Here is a 13820-nt window from a genome sequence, read left to right on the forward strand (position 1 = left end):
CCTAACTATACCTAACGTTAAAAAATGTTAATGTTTAACGTTAAAAATTGTGTTATTGCATGTTCTACGCTCCGACTTACTCATTGACATGACTCATATGCAGGGCATTCCCATATTCTCCGGTAATTTTGCCCTCCTCGATTTTTTTTTTTTTTTTTTTTGGGAAAATGACCTGTTTTCTCAAGGTAAATGACTTCAATTTACAATCTTTGATAATATAAGTTATGAAGGTAATTTGCCTAATTTATAAATCGTAATCTCCCACATATTCCGTGTAATACATTTCAATTTATTGCAGTCTTGCTGTAGTATTCTATTTCTCGCGAAAGTTTTATCGCGAAAGCGATATACTGTGCCTCGGAATTTCACCAACAATTCGCAACATCTTTGGCGAGAATTGACAATTCCCTGTATTCGTAATCCCAAATTTTCGATCCGGTATTTTCATCGACCAAATACGCATCATGTATGATGATGAAGTGACAACTTTATGCACGGTGTGTGATTTTTTTTTTCCAGCCGAGCACAACTCAGGTCTATCGCCATGGGCAATTTACTACCTAGTGAGTTGTGCCGGAAGTGTAAGTGTGTGTGTACCTAACAGTTTGAGTGCGTATCTAGTGTTGTGTATGATTTTTCAGTGCTGCCATCTATATCTCAGAAGTGAAGTGAGTGAAGTGTAATGACTGAATATTTGTACTGTTTGTAGGACTGTTGCTCTCTGTGGCGAGACTTTTTGACGGGGAGATCGGCTCGCATTTGTGCCTTGAAATTGGGAGCCACAGAAAACCAATTTCAGCCGACCACCCCTGTGGTGAGGGTGGGGCTCGAACCCGGGTCACCGCGGTGCGAGTCCGTCACTATGACCACTCGACCACCACAGCGGCTATGTGTGATTACATCTTGTAATATTTTTCGTCGAAAACAAGTCTTGAAAACATCAACCTAGTTTGCAACGGCAAAATATCGGTGAATGTACGATGGCGTTTTCACCATCCAGCGTTTCACTGTGTTTCCCTACATTAGACACAGAAACAATTTACTAGATAATGTACAATTTTTTTTAAGAATTTTTTTCATTGAATATAAGAAAATCTATAGATAAACTGTTCAAAGGATCCACGCAAGTGTATATTACGCAAATACATCTATCTCGGATTCATACTGAACTCGACTCGAATGTCTCGAACAACTGTTGCTGAACCACAGGGTTTCACAGAGCACCAATGGGAAACCTATGCTGTAGTAAAAAACTACGTTAATAACAACTACTGAAATAAAACTCGATAATTTTCATGAAGCTTGGTTTTCCGTTCGGGTCCCTATTTGAAGTTGGAGACGTATTCAACAAAAATACGAAAATTTCTTTTTAGGAATTGGGGGTTCTCTGCATTTGAAACATCTGATATGAAACTTTTAGAAGTCCCTACTCTACCTACTCTACGGATGACATAATGATATAAAATAGAATAGATGCTTATAACTGACATGCGAGGTGCTATACAGAATACTGGGTGCATGAGTCCGGATGAACCCCTTAACTTTTAAACAAATGACTTTAGAGACACGCTTTAAATAAGAAAATAAAAAATTATGTATTCCAGTTCATATGCAATGGGCCCCGCTTAATCGGATATCAATGATTCCAGCACGTTAAGCGGGTATCCAAATATGCGGGGAACAATTAAATTCCTGTTTTACAACGTTAGTATAGTTTGTATATTGAAAACTGATGAAAGATCAATGTTAATAAAGCTTCTCGAATAAATCAGATATCAAAATTGAAATGAAAATTGTATTTAATTACAATGATCACAATGCCTACGATTTTTTATTTTCATTAGGGAAGTTAGCGCCCTCTATTGGCTCAACAGAGGACGAAAATTAAATAATTTATTGTACGTATTGAAGACAACTTTAATGGAAGCGAAAACCATTCTCAGTTTTTTTTAATCTCAACTGGGACATATTTTTAATTAATTCCAAATGTTTTTTCATTCAATAAAAATATTATGTGTATAGTAGTTGATGTGCATTAACAGTTGATGCTTAAAGCGTAATGTTCGATTAAGCGGAGAAAAGTGGTTGAAATTATCATATAAGCGATAAGCGGGGAACTCTCTCTCTTTAACATGGTCTCTATAGGAGAAATTTTGGTGTCGGAGGATTTTATCTGTTTAACCCTAGAATGGTGCCTATACGTTAAGAGACGTAGTTTGGTATAGGTATTATTGAGCATTGATTTTTTAGGTACTATTCTGGTTATATATAATAAAAAAAAAAAAAAAAAATGTACTGGTGGTTGTTTTTAAACAACCATTTTGCCATTGACTGATCAATATCTCTACCTAAGTAGAGAAACCAAGACGAAGAAGACGAGAGCTTAGTGCTCGGTACTTCGCATCAACTAGCAACGGCAACTAGAGTTAAGTGGGCATTATCCGTTTAAGCGGGGTATTCGTTTATCCATAATCCGATTAAGTGGGTCCGACTGTATATGGCTCCTAGAAAGAAGGAATGTTACATATTTGAATGCGTTTTCCAACTGAAAGTGCGTTTCTACAACCAACGGTTCAAAATATAAAGGAGGGTGTACAAACACTTACTAAAGATAAATTTCACTTACACGATTAAGATGATCATGGACAATCAGTAACATTGTCCTTAAATTTTAGACATTTGGCCTTTCCGCATTAATGAAATTTCAAACGCGTACTATTTTGACAAGAGGAAAATTCCTCTATTAAAGAAACAAATGAGTACTTTATTTGCATTAGTTTATGTCTTCTCTTTCTCACAATAAATAAAATATATATATATATATATTTTTTTTGTCTTTTCAGATTGATTAAAACCGATGAAGAAAAAAGTTTCCATTCCTCGATCAACTCGGACACCATAAACGAAACTATCAAATAAATAAAAGTGCACGAAAGACGCGCGCGCTGAAAAGTGAAAACGATCGCGTTCGGAGCTTCCTCCACCAACCGCTTGGTGTCGCTATCAACATCACACAAAAAAAGAAAGAAAAGAAAAGAGTAGGAGGAGAGGAAAAAGAGAGAGAGACGCTAGTTTTCTTTACTTTACTTCCTTTTTTTTATTTCTTATTTTATTCATTATTTTTCCTTTCTCTCCTTTTTTTTTTTTTTTCCTCTCTCTCTCTCTCTCTCTCTTTCTGCTGCTGATCAGTTTTCATCATCAGTGAGTTTTCGAGTGTGCGAGAGAACCAGCCAGGGCCACCCTAGCCAACGCCAGCAGACGACACAGAAAAAGGGAGAAACCGCCGCCGCTGCTGGCTGCTGCTTCTATAGCTGCTGTTGGTTGGAAAACGTTCGTTTTTTGGCTGTTCTCCTCTTTGGCTTTTATTCGTGGAGAACCTCGAACGACGGAGGCCACGCAACATCTCGCTCCCCCCTGAATCTTTTTCGTTCGCGAGGAGCCGCCAGCCACCACTGACGGATGCTATAGAAAGAGAGAGATATTCCTCCTCCGAATGATCATCATATGTTGTTGTTATTTGTAAATAAGTGAAAAAGTTTTTTTTTTTTCCCTTTCCATTGAAGTTTTTTTTTTATTAAAAATATATATATATAAGAAAAACAACTTAGCAATCGTTTTTATGCCTTCATGGAGTCGAACACGGAATGTGTTTTAGTGCTTGAAGAACTTCTCACTTGAAGCGAGAATAACTGACCACCATCTGGGATCTCGACTGTGATTTTTGTGAAATACTTAGTTATTGAGTTTTTATCTCAAAAAGAAAATTGTGAGTGATATAGAATATATTCAAAGACTTCGGTGGAAATTTTTTGAAATTTGTGTTTTTTTTTGTCCGTTTTTCTACAAGTCTCTTGACCGAATTGATAGTTTTTTGTGACCTTGTGTGAAGAAGATATTCGTTTTTTTCTCCTGACACATATGTTGAACTCATTGGATTAATAGAAGAGAGAGAGAAAAAAAAACAAAGATATATTTCCTTCAAGTGCGATATTTGGTGTTTGTTTCTACTTGATCCAACCGTCCTTTGGAAAATAATAATAATATATCTAGGAATTTGGTTCATTTTTATAAATATTTTAATTTCAACTCATATATATAGTCATCGTGTCATAACTGCCGATTAGGATTATTTCCTCATTACTATTATGGCTATGGTGAACAACGTGAAGGATTCCCGTTGGCTACAACTCGAAGTATGCCGTGAATACCAAAGAAACAAGTGCACCAGAGCTGACACCGAGTGCAAGTTCGCCCATCCGCCGGCACACGTCGAGGTGCAGAACGGAAGGGTCGTCGCTTGCTACGACTCCATAAAGGTAACGCTAATTTACTTTCAATTTATCTCTCTCATGCATTTCATTTCATACCGAAAACCGGCCAGGCTCTATCGGTAATTCTCAAGTATAGCCATTGCCCCGGGTGAAGGGCTGGTCAGGTGCTTTGTTATGCATGTATAAATTACATATGTGCATAAACGGCAATGAAACGCATTAAAAAAATACAAATATAAAAAAATTTACAATATTCAATATAAAAAGCAGCTCTCAAATATCGCCACCGCGTGAACAGATGCCTCGTTTGGTGCGGTTGTACGCTTTTTAGCCGTCTCACCGTTGCCGACTGGCCCAGGTGCCGGCCGGCCAAAGGGACTTTCCGGTCTCTCAGCTGAATCCCGAGCGCTCGGGTAAACTCCCTCTTTAGTCACCTCATTACATAAAATACAATTATTTATTTATCTAACAACTTTTACACTGTCAACATTTCCGAACAAAATTACCCTTCATTCTTCATTACCCTTTATGCTTCATTCGAATTTCAGGTCCTCCCAAGTTTTCGTGAAACCGAAACTTTTAAGACATTGCCTCTATGTGTTTGACTTATACGTCATTCTATTTTTCTTCAATTTTGAAGTGTTTTTCGAGTGCTTTTTCAAGCAGTGTGCTATCCGAAAAAATAATTCTGATGAGTATTTCCGCTCCTCTCTGAAATTGTGAGGAGTAATTTTGTAGAAACAAATGGGTATTTTTTAATTAAAAAAACATAGAAGTAACTCTATTAAAAAAAATCACCTAAAATTTGAAGGAGCAATTTCACTCGTCAATGAAATTTTGAGGAGTAAAATTGAATTTGGATGCGTGAATCATGCATCTAGATGCCGTATTGGCGAATACTGCTTTCAAGTATCCCGTCGTTGTAGAATTTAGTTGTTTCGGAAACAAAAAGTTCTTCCATGACTTTTGAAAAGTCACAAAACTTCAGAGAATTATTTTCTATAATTTTTATGGGACCAAAACAAATTTAATTCAAATGGCATGATGTCTAGTTAGTATTGTGGATCCAGGAAATCGCTTGCTATGACTCCTTAAAGGTAACAAGAATTTCCTTTCAATTTATCTAAGTCATAATTATTCAACTCTTCATTTTAAGAAAAAACCAAGTTAATTATTACAGCCCATTTATCCAGAACAAAATTATATTTTATCAAAGAATGCGTTATTCAAATATTAGGTCGTCCCAAGTTTTCAAGAAACAGCATTTCAAGACTTTACCTCTATGTGTTTGAATAACGTTCCATTCTTTTTCTTCAACTTTAAGATATTTTTTGAGTATTTTCAAGCATTCCGTCAATCCTGGTTTGCAAATATTGCGTTTATTTGTCTAATGATTCTAATGTTAATTGTTAAAATTCCTTATTCCAAACGAAAGTATGCTTTATTAAAGAATACTTCATTCGAGTATTAGGTCGTCCCAAGTTCTCGAGAAACGGTACTTCAGAATTTTACCCCTGTTGCGATTAAATAATATTCCCCATTCTTTTTTCTTCAACTTTGAGATACTTTTCGAGTAATTTCAAGTATCCCGGCAATTTCCTGCCTTTTAATATTTATTTATCTAACAATTCAAATGCTAATTGTAAAACCTCTTCCCCCCCCCCCAAACATAATTATCATTTATCATAGAACGCTTTATTCAGGTATTGGATCATCAAAAAAATTCTTCTTTACTTCTATATATTCGAATTATATTTCATTTTTTTGCAACTTTGAAACATTTTTCGTGTCAAGTGCCCCGTCCTTGCAGAATTTGGTTAGTTTGAAAACAAAAACTTCTTCTGTATGACTTTGAAAAGGAAAAGTAACGAAACCTCAGAGAGAGTAATTTTCCACTTAAAGCATTTTTATACGACAAAAACAAATTAAATTTAAATGATAGGATGTCTGGTCAGAATCGTGGATGCGATAAAATATTCTAATTTATCTCGTGGAATTTGTTATAGTAATTCACAAGATAAAAGAAGCCTTAAATATGGATTCTTCCCATTTCTGAAGTACGTCAAATTAGTTTTTTTGCTGCATATTATCGCCGAGTGTTTATGAATTTCACTTTCAAGGAATTAAGAATCTCTCAAACGTTTCGAAGGGTCAATTTCAGACTTTTTCTATCGATTTCTACCTTAATGGTATCGTCATATGTTCCGGTCCTCATTTTTTGGACTGCCAATTCCGTACTTAAACACTCCATTAAACCCACCGAACAGTTTATTATGGGTAGAACACCGTTTTCAAACACTCCATAAACATAAATATTTATAGATGAATCAGAAACTTTGCCCGCCTTTTTCGGTGAACCGTGTCAATCATTCGTATTGAACGTATGTAAAAATATGCGAAAAAAAAGTGGATATATTTTAGACGTCTTCCAACTTTTCCGCGTTGCTAAGACGCTAATCAGTTGAAACTTACCAAAAAAACGCTCGCGCAATAAATCAATTACTTTTTCAGAGAATGAAAAGATTTAATCGCTCAAGTTTTACCTTCGGTATATGTCTTAGATATGTGTGTTGTATGAGAAACGCATTTTCTTTTTTTTACAATCATCAAATGGATATTATAGAAAGAACAAGTCTGTGATGATATGCATTGAACCGATCGGGAGGTTTGTCGCAAAAAGGAGGTGTAGCTCAACTTTCTTGTAATTTTTGAAATCCGGATGATGTGTTAAAATTTCAATTTTATTCCGATTATCATTTCCAGTTTTTTTCATGATAACATGAAGCAACCCTTAACTTTAACCTTTTCGTATTATAATAGTAGAAATTAAATCTCATTGAAATGCGGGTTATAAAGAACTTCAATTTCCAACTTATGCTTCTTGTTTTTCAGTGAATCCTTAATGTTTTTTAGAATTATTTTCCATCTAAAACTTGAAAAAGATTTCTATAGTATATCATAAACGTCTGGAGGATATTTATTTTGAAACCGCGCTCGCGTAATCTCTAAATATCTACCAAAATAAATTTTGTGCTGTGCGTGTAAAAGCAACAAAATCAACTCTGGGAATGACATTCCAACAAATACGAATTCTTTTGAATATTCGTTGTCCCTACTTTTAGTTCCTCAAAGAAAACCTTTTGTCATCATCTTCCAGAAAGTTTTTCTTCTGGTTTTATTCAATTTTTAACCCAGAAAAGCAGGATTACTGTTATCAGGGTTTCTTTGTGCATTCGAAGAATACGGCGATTGCTTGTTCAACATATTGCGATTTCTACCTCAGGGTTGGTCAAACTGCGGCACGCGAAAGTTCGTAGCGAAAATTTTTCAAGTGAAAAATTTTATTTATATTTTCTTCTACCTTTTGTAGTTTTACCACCGCTGCGTCTTTTCGGCAGTTTCTTTTCTGAGTGGTTAAGGCAACTGACTACGTTGAAATGGCGATTTTTTTCGAAAATTGCCGAAAATGGTTTCATAAATTCATTTGAAAGAATGTTTTACACAGAATCCAAAACTATTTTATTCTTGCACATGCAATAAGTAGCAACAAAGTTATGGTTGATTTAAATCATCTGGAACAATGGTTTCGAAGGCAACAAAGAATTTTCAAACGCGTTTTTTGAGGATTCATTTAAAACACAGTTTTTCGTTACTTTATTTCACGCGAAACCTAATTACTCAAACACTATGCAAGATATTCTCATAAAATTATTTAACAGTGTTCCAGATAACGTTAGCTGTGCAATGAACTAGGATCTTGGTCATATGTTTAGAATTCAATATTTTACAGCTGTTTGAATAAAAAAAATTGAATTTTTTTGTGAAAATGCACGTATCGTTTCACGAAAACTGTTATATCTTAGGGAATATTTTATATATCTTGAAACTTTTAATTCATTGCACAGACAACAGTCACAGAAACATACATGATCAAAATTATTCAAGTAAATTGTGTGGTTATTAGTGTACAATGTTTGGCGTGAGTACTGAAAATGAGCCAATTTTGAGGACATAATTTAGAATATCTCAAAAAGTTTTGGAGATATTTCAGAAATTTCACTGGATTTCTTTATTTCATACAGTACCTTTATGCAAACCCCACTTGTTTTGTGAAAATCACTGTGTTTTCAAAAAAAGTGTCCCGCACGTAGTCAGTTGCCTTAAAATAGAAGTAAATAAAATTAATTTGTGAAATAGATATTTTTTTATTAGTAAAAAAATCGATGTTTTTTCTACAAAAACGTAACATATAACCCCTTTCAGTTTCTTAACATTTCATCATTGACAAATGAAAGTTTGACATGCGGAACATCCACCGCTATGAACTGACTATATAATGGTATTTCTCCCTCAGATCACAGTGCGCGCCTCTTAATGTGATCAAATCGGAAGTCTGGGTTTCTGATAACAATAACCAATTGATAACTATATCCGTAAGAAATTGAAACTCGAAAGCAATGGTCAAACGTCCCGTTTGAACCAACAGTCTTATGGAAACAGGACAACTAAGTTTTTCTTTTCCACATAAGTGGTTGTGGAATGTTCAATCGTGTCATTTCCTTTCTTTCAAATTGTTCTAAAAGAGGATACACTTTTGCTTCAAGCTAAAATGCTACGTTTATCATCATTATTCAGCCATCAATGAGGAGTTTGACACTGTCCAACGTGTTTTACTAATTACGATAATTTTTCTAATGTACAAAGCGTTCCATAAATTCCCTGAGAAAGAGTCTTTCTGCAGAAGTGAGTGTGAAACTGAAAGAAACTGATCAAAAGCTGAGAAAAGGTTTTTTTTTAACATTACATTTGTCTCCTTTATAGATAGGTTATTGTGAAAGTAGCTTCATGCGTGCATGGATTATAGCAGCTACTATTGCTCTAATAGGGCATTGTGAACAGAGAATATATGGAAATGTTTGTAAACAAGGGAGGGGGTACAACACTTTCTCACCTCCTACATAGTCATGCAGGTTGTTATTGACAAGTTATGGCAGTGTTTCCCAAAGTGGGCAATATCGCTCCCTGATGGGCATGGAATGGTCCAGGGCGGCGATAGAAGCTACGGATTTAACATAGGATCCTATGGATTCACTTTAGTTGGGGGGGGGGGGGGGAGCGATGAGAGAAAAAAAATTCTGATGAAGGGGGTGATATAGAAAAAGAAATTTGGGGAACTGAGTTATGGGAGCAAACTTCAACCTTAGCTTCAAAATCAACGACAAAAAAAAATTGATAACACCAACCGATATTTTTTGGCGAATTTATATTCCCATATTATAGTATTAGTCTGTTCAGTACTTTGCGGAAAAGTGATAGTATTACCCGAATGATCACATTATCTGTGATTCTGATAAGCAGAGTCTAATGTAGAGGCATTTGCTTCTGCACATTATACACAGGAAATTACTCTAATCCAATTAGCAAATACGCGTGGGATATTCATGACACAAACAAGTTTCATCAACCCCTATACAATGAATCACTGAAATGCTCTTGGACCCCAAAAATACGAGTGCAACATTTTCTGTAAGGAAAGAGCAATACATCATCCATTTTTGAATTCAATTAAATTATTTCTTGGTGGATATTTTAAGAATTAGTATTGGGATATATTTTAAGAATTATTATTGGGAGATATTTTAAGAATATGCTGGCAATCGTAAATGATGACACATGATGGAATGTGTATTTCTTTCAACACACATTTCAGAGTAGTATGAAAATTATAATTTCTTGGTTTATACGGTTATAAAAAGCAGCTTGATGAAATCAGAACGTCCTAGAGCACTGTTTCTCAACCTTCTTGAAAACAAGGACCAGTAAAATGTCTGAAACAATTTGATGGTTCATTTGTGCCCCATATTACGGGACATATATTCACAAAAGTCGTAAATACACGGCATTTCCATAATACTGTATAAGTTATATTATGATAATTATGAAAAAAAATATTTAATATTCATGACATGTTTGTTAGGTTTAACGTTTCGTCCTCAATTGTTTAGGGAATTTTAATCACAATTGTGTTGATTGAGCCTACTTCTGACAATGCTTTTTGATGACGATTTGCGACGTCCCGTATTTCACGGGTTATTATTTAAGACCCTCAGTTAACCCAATTTTATTTTTCTCAATGAAACATGGTCATCAGCTAATTTGAATGTTGGTTATCGTGAAATACATTTTTGTTCACTGGGATTTGTAGCAGCCCTTTATTTCTACACCTTCAGAAATTTAAACAGCAATTATTAACTTGCATTTAATACAAGGAATTGCAATTTTTTGCAAAATTTAGTGATATCTCGTATTTAGGGATATTCTCCTCAATAATATATGGTCTACCTAAGTATAAAAGTTTTATTTTATGTAAACCCATGTGGATATTATTTATATCGATTACAACGGGTGAATAATTTTATAAAGTGTGTCTGCGGATCACCGTCGCGGTACAGAGGTTGAGAAACGCTGTCCTAGTAGAAAAAGTGAATATACAGTCGTATATAACACGTATATTTTCAACATTTACTGCAACAACAAAAATATTTAGCTTTGATAATTAACGCGTCAGTTTTTATCGTGACGCTATAGGTCTACCGAAATATATAAATACAATATATACTTATATTGACCGTGACGGAGAGTGGCCATGATTCCGTGTTTGATCGTGTAGATTTTTTTTTTCCGTAACAATCACTATTATTTTGGTTTATTGGACATCTGGCAACCTTCAAAAAAACGATGTTGCGTCCATTGCCAAACATTATTTGGGGAAAAAAAGTAACTCTCTTGAAATAGCATTAATTTAGACCGTATAAAGCTCACGCAGTTTTATATTCGCGACTAATTTACTATGTATTCATATTAGTCACGGAATGAAACCGCGCGACGAAAGCACACACACATCATACGCTTTTTTTTTTTGGCTTTGGCGCCAGAAAAGTTTTTGAAAAAAAAAAGGAATATAACGTCGGTCTTATAATAGTAATAATGATAGTGGCCTTATAATATGCGTCCTCCCCCTCCTACTAAGTTTCGTGCCGTCCGTCCGTCGGTCGGTGTGCATGTGTTATGGCTATGCTTGCTAGTTGGTCGCTATGGAGACGTTGTTTCATTTTGCACAACCCGAATGACAGCTGCTGCCAAAGCTATTACGTCATTTGTTGAGCATTCACACTTTGGCCCATGATTGATTGATTTGTGTCTACTAAGACTGATCGAATCGTATCATTCATTATACGTGCAGCATATAATTCCGCTTTTCTTTTCTTATCTTTACATGCATGACAAGAGAAATCGTTGTATTATATTTGAAAAAAGTATTCAACGTTCTCTATATTTTTGTATCTAATTCTTTTGCTTTAGAGAGGTTTTCAACCTTTTATGTTGCAAGGGCCCTTTGTGCCAATGAGATGAACTACACGGACCTCCTTTGCCAATAAAATGAAAGCCACGTGATGTGGCCATAATAAAAGGATATTCAGTGTATAGCAATGTAAAAACAATGGGTTAATTATTTTCTCATCCAATGTCACATACCGCAATGTGTGAAATAAGCAATGATTGATATCTATTTGAAACAGGGATGGGTCACATCCCGCCGCGTACATCTGTTAACCCTTTAAGCGACGCAGCATAAATCACTAAGCCCCCTCTCTCCCTATAATATGTAATATCATGATGTCATACCATTTTAATAAAGTAGGCTTTTTTCCGATTTTCAGCAGGTGGGAACTAAAAAATACAGTGGGGGGGGGGGGAGAAGTATTTCATTGAGAAAAATAATTTTTGCAAAATATCTGGGCTTGTCAATTCTAAAATAAGATGCTTTTGAGGAGGCGAGATATCTCGTCAATGACGCTCTAAGGGTTAATGTGGCTCAACAAGCCACGCAAACTAACAAAAACTAATATTTCACATTGATACTATTTATGCAGTGCCTGCCTTATATTGATGTGTGGTTGCAAAACAATTTTGAGGCTCTTCAATAATGATTAATCTCCGAGTTGTAGCGGGAGATCTTTATTTTTTGCTCGATACCAGGAATTACCAACATTTTAAGCTGCAACACTCTTAGAAATGAGATTAGAATATTTAATATTTTGTTTCGAGCCGGCACTACTGGGAACCCCGCAGATATCGAAACACAATTCTCGAACCCTACAAGATATTTTTATCACCTGTCTGGCGTATAGTCTGAGCCAATGAAATGACGCGTAAAACTCATAAACTTGTGTAAGCAATACTTCAAAATGCATCAATTACAATTTTCCTGCAAAAATTATAATTGCATCTATTCACAGTCCGAATTTCACTGGCAAAACATTTCTTTACAAATATTTTTCAGCAATTATTTTTTTCCTTGATTCCTTATTTTTGCGTCCCGTTCGGCGGCACGAGTTACGTCTAGGAGCAGCTCCTGGATCCTAATTACTTGAAAAATCAGGAGAATGAGAAATGGTCATGGAAAATGTAAAAAAGAAATGGCCTATGTCAGGAAATGACGCAAATATTTAAAAAAAGTCAGGGGAAATTTTTGAAACTCAAACATCATTTGGAAGGTCAAGATTTTGAATAAGGGCACTTTTTACCGAGAGTTTTGGACAAAAAAGGACGCAAAGTTTTTGAGTTTTGGTCAGGAAGATAATCAAAGGCATTTCGCTGAGAACCTTGACCTATAGTGATGCATGCGGCTCTCGTTGTCAGAACCACTACTCGATACATGTACTATAAAATTAATGTAGCAGGCCGGTTATGTCAGCTAGATTCGAAGGCTCTCCGTACGTGCGTCCGTCCGTATGATTATTGACAAGACACAGGATTCGTATTTTTTGTTAGAATGTTGAGCTACGGATTTTTTGGAACGGCCGAAATGAACGTACAAGTCTCTCGTCAATGTATTTCAATCTCATTTCACAGCCCTTATGATTATTTTCCGACCACACTCGTCGCACATGCTGGTAATATTTCACGTGAGTTTGAATTTTTGCCATCAAAAAAGATTAAGAGAACGAGCTCGGCGTGTTTAATTTCACTGAAAATAAATTTCTTGGCTTTCATCAGCCATTTTGGTGTAAAAAAAGTGTCTGGAAATATTTTTTCTCCTTCAACATTTTTCAGAAATTCTGAAAAAGTCGGACAGCGTACGAAACAGTGACGGTAGGAACCGATCGCCAACATAGGTCAAGAAGACAAAACATATTTCTTACTCAGACAGTTCGGTGGATTCTGGAGAGAGAAAGGATCCTTAAGTCCTCTTACGGATAAATTAATTCAATTAAACGAAGAATAATCATTATTCGAGAGAAGAGTAATTTCCCCCCATTTTTGTTTTTAATTTTCTTAAGTTCAAATAAGAAATAATATTTAGCTATTTTTGGATCATTTTTCCTGATTATGAATAAATTTAATTTCACACATGACGTGGAATTTAGTCTCTGAAGAGCTATTACTCGATCATTTTTAATTAATTAGAATAAGATTTTTTGTGTGCATTTCTTCACCCACTTCAGCACGTATAATTCATACGATAATATTGCGCTAAAAAAATTA

The 13820-nt window shown here is 35.3% G+C and overlaps 1 protein-coding gene across 6 annotated transcripts in view; it reads left to right on the forward strand.

Moving 5' to 3' along the window:
- Positions 1 to 13820, forward strand: part of LOC149069530 (muscleblind-like protein 1) — a 603178-nt gene that overhangs the window by 246941 nt on the left and 342417 nt on the right. For all 6 annotated transcript variants that reach the window (XM_089249796.1, XM_089249795.1, XM_089249797.1 and 3 more), the window contains exon 3: positions 2844 to 4316. In XM_089249796.1, the coding sequence (XP_089105922.1) occupies positions 4146 to 4316 (171 nt within the window). In that variant the 5' untranslated portion in view covers positions 2844 to 4145. The remainder of the gene's footprint in view (positions 1 to 2843; positions 4317 to 13820) is intronic.

Source organism: Pholcus phalangioides, unplaced genomic scaffold (genome assembly GCF_987345545.1).
Source record: "Pholcus phalangioides strain wild (caught in Gottingen) unplaced genomic scaffold, Ppha-v1.0 ptg000022l_1, whole genome shotgun sequence".
NCBI lineage: Eukaryota > Metazoa > Arthropoda > Arachnida > Araneae > Pholcidae > Pholcus > Pholcus phalangioides.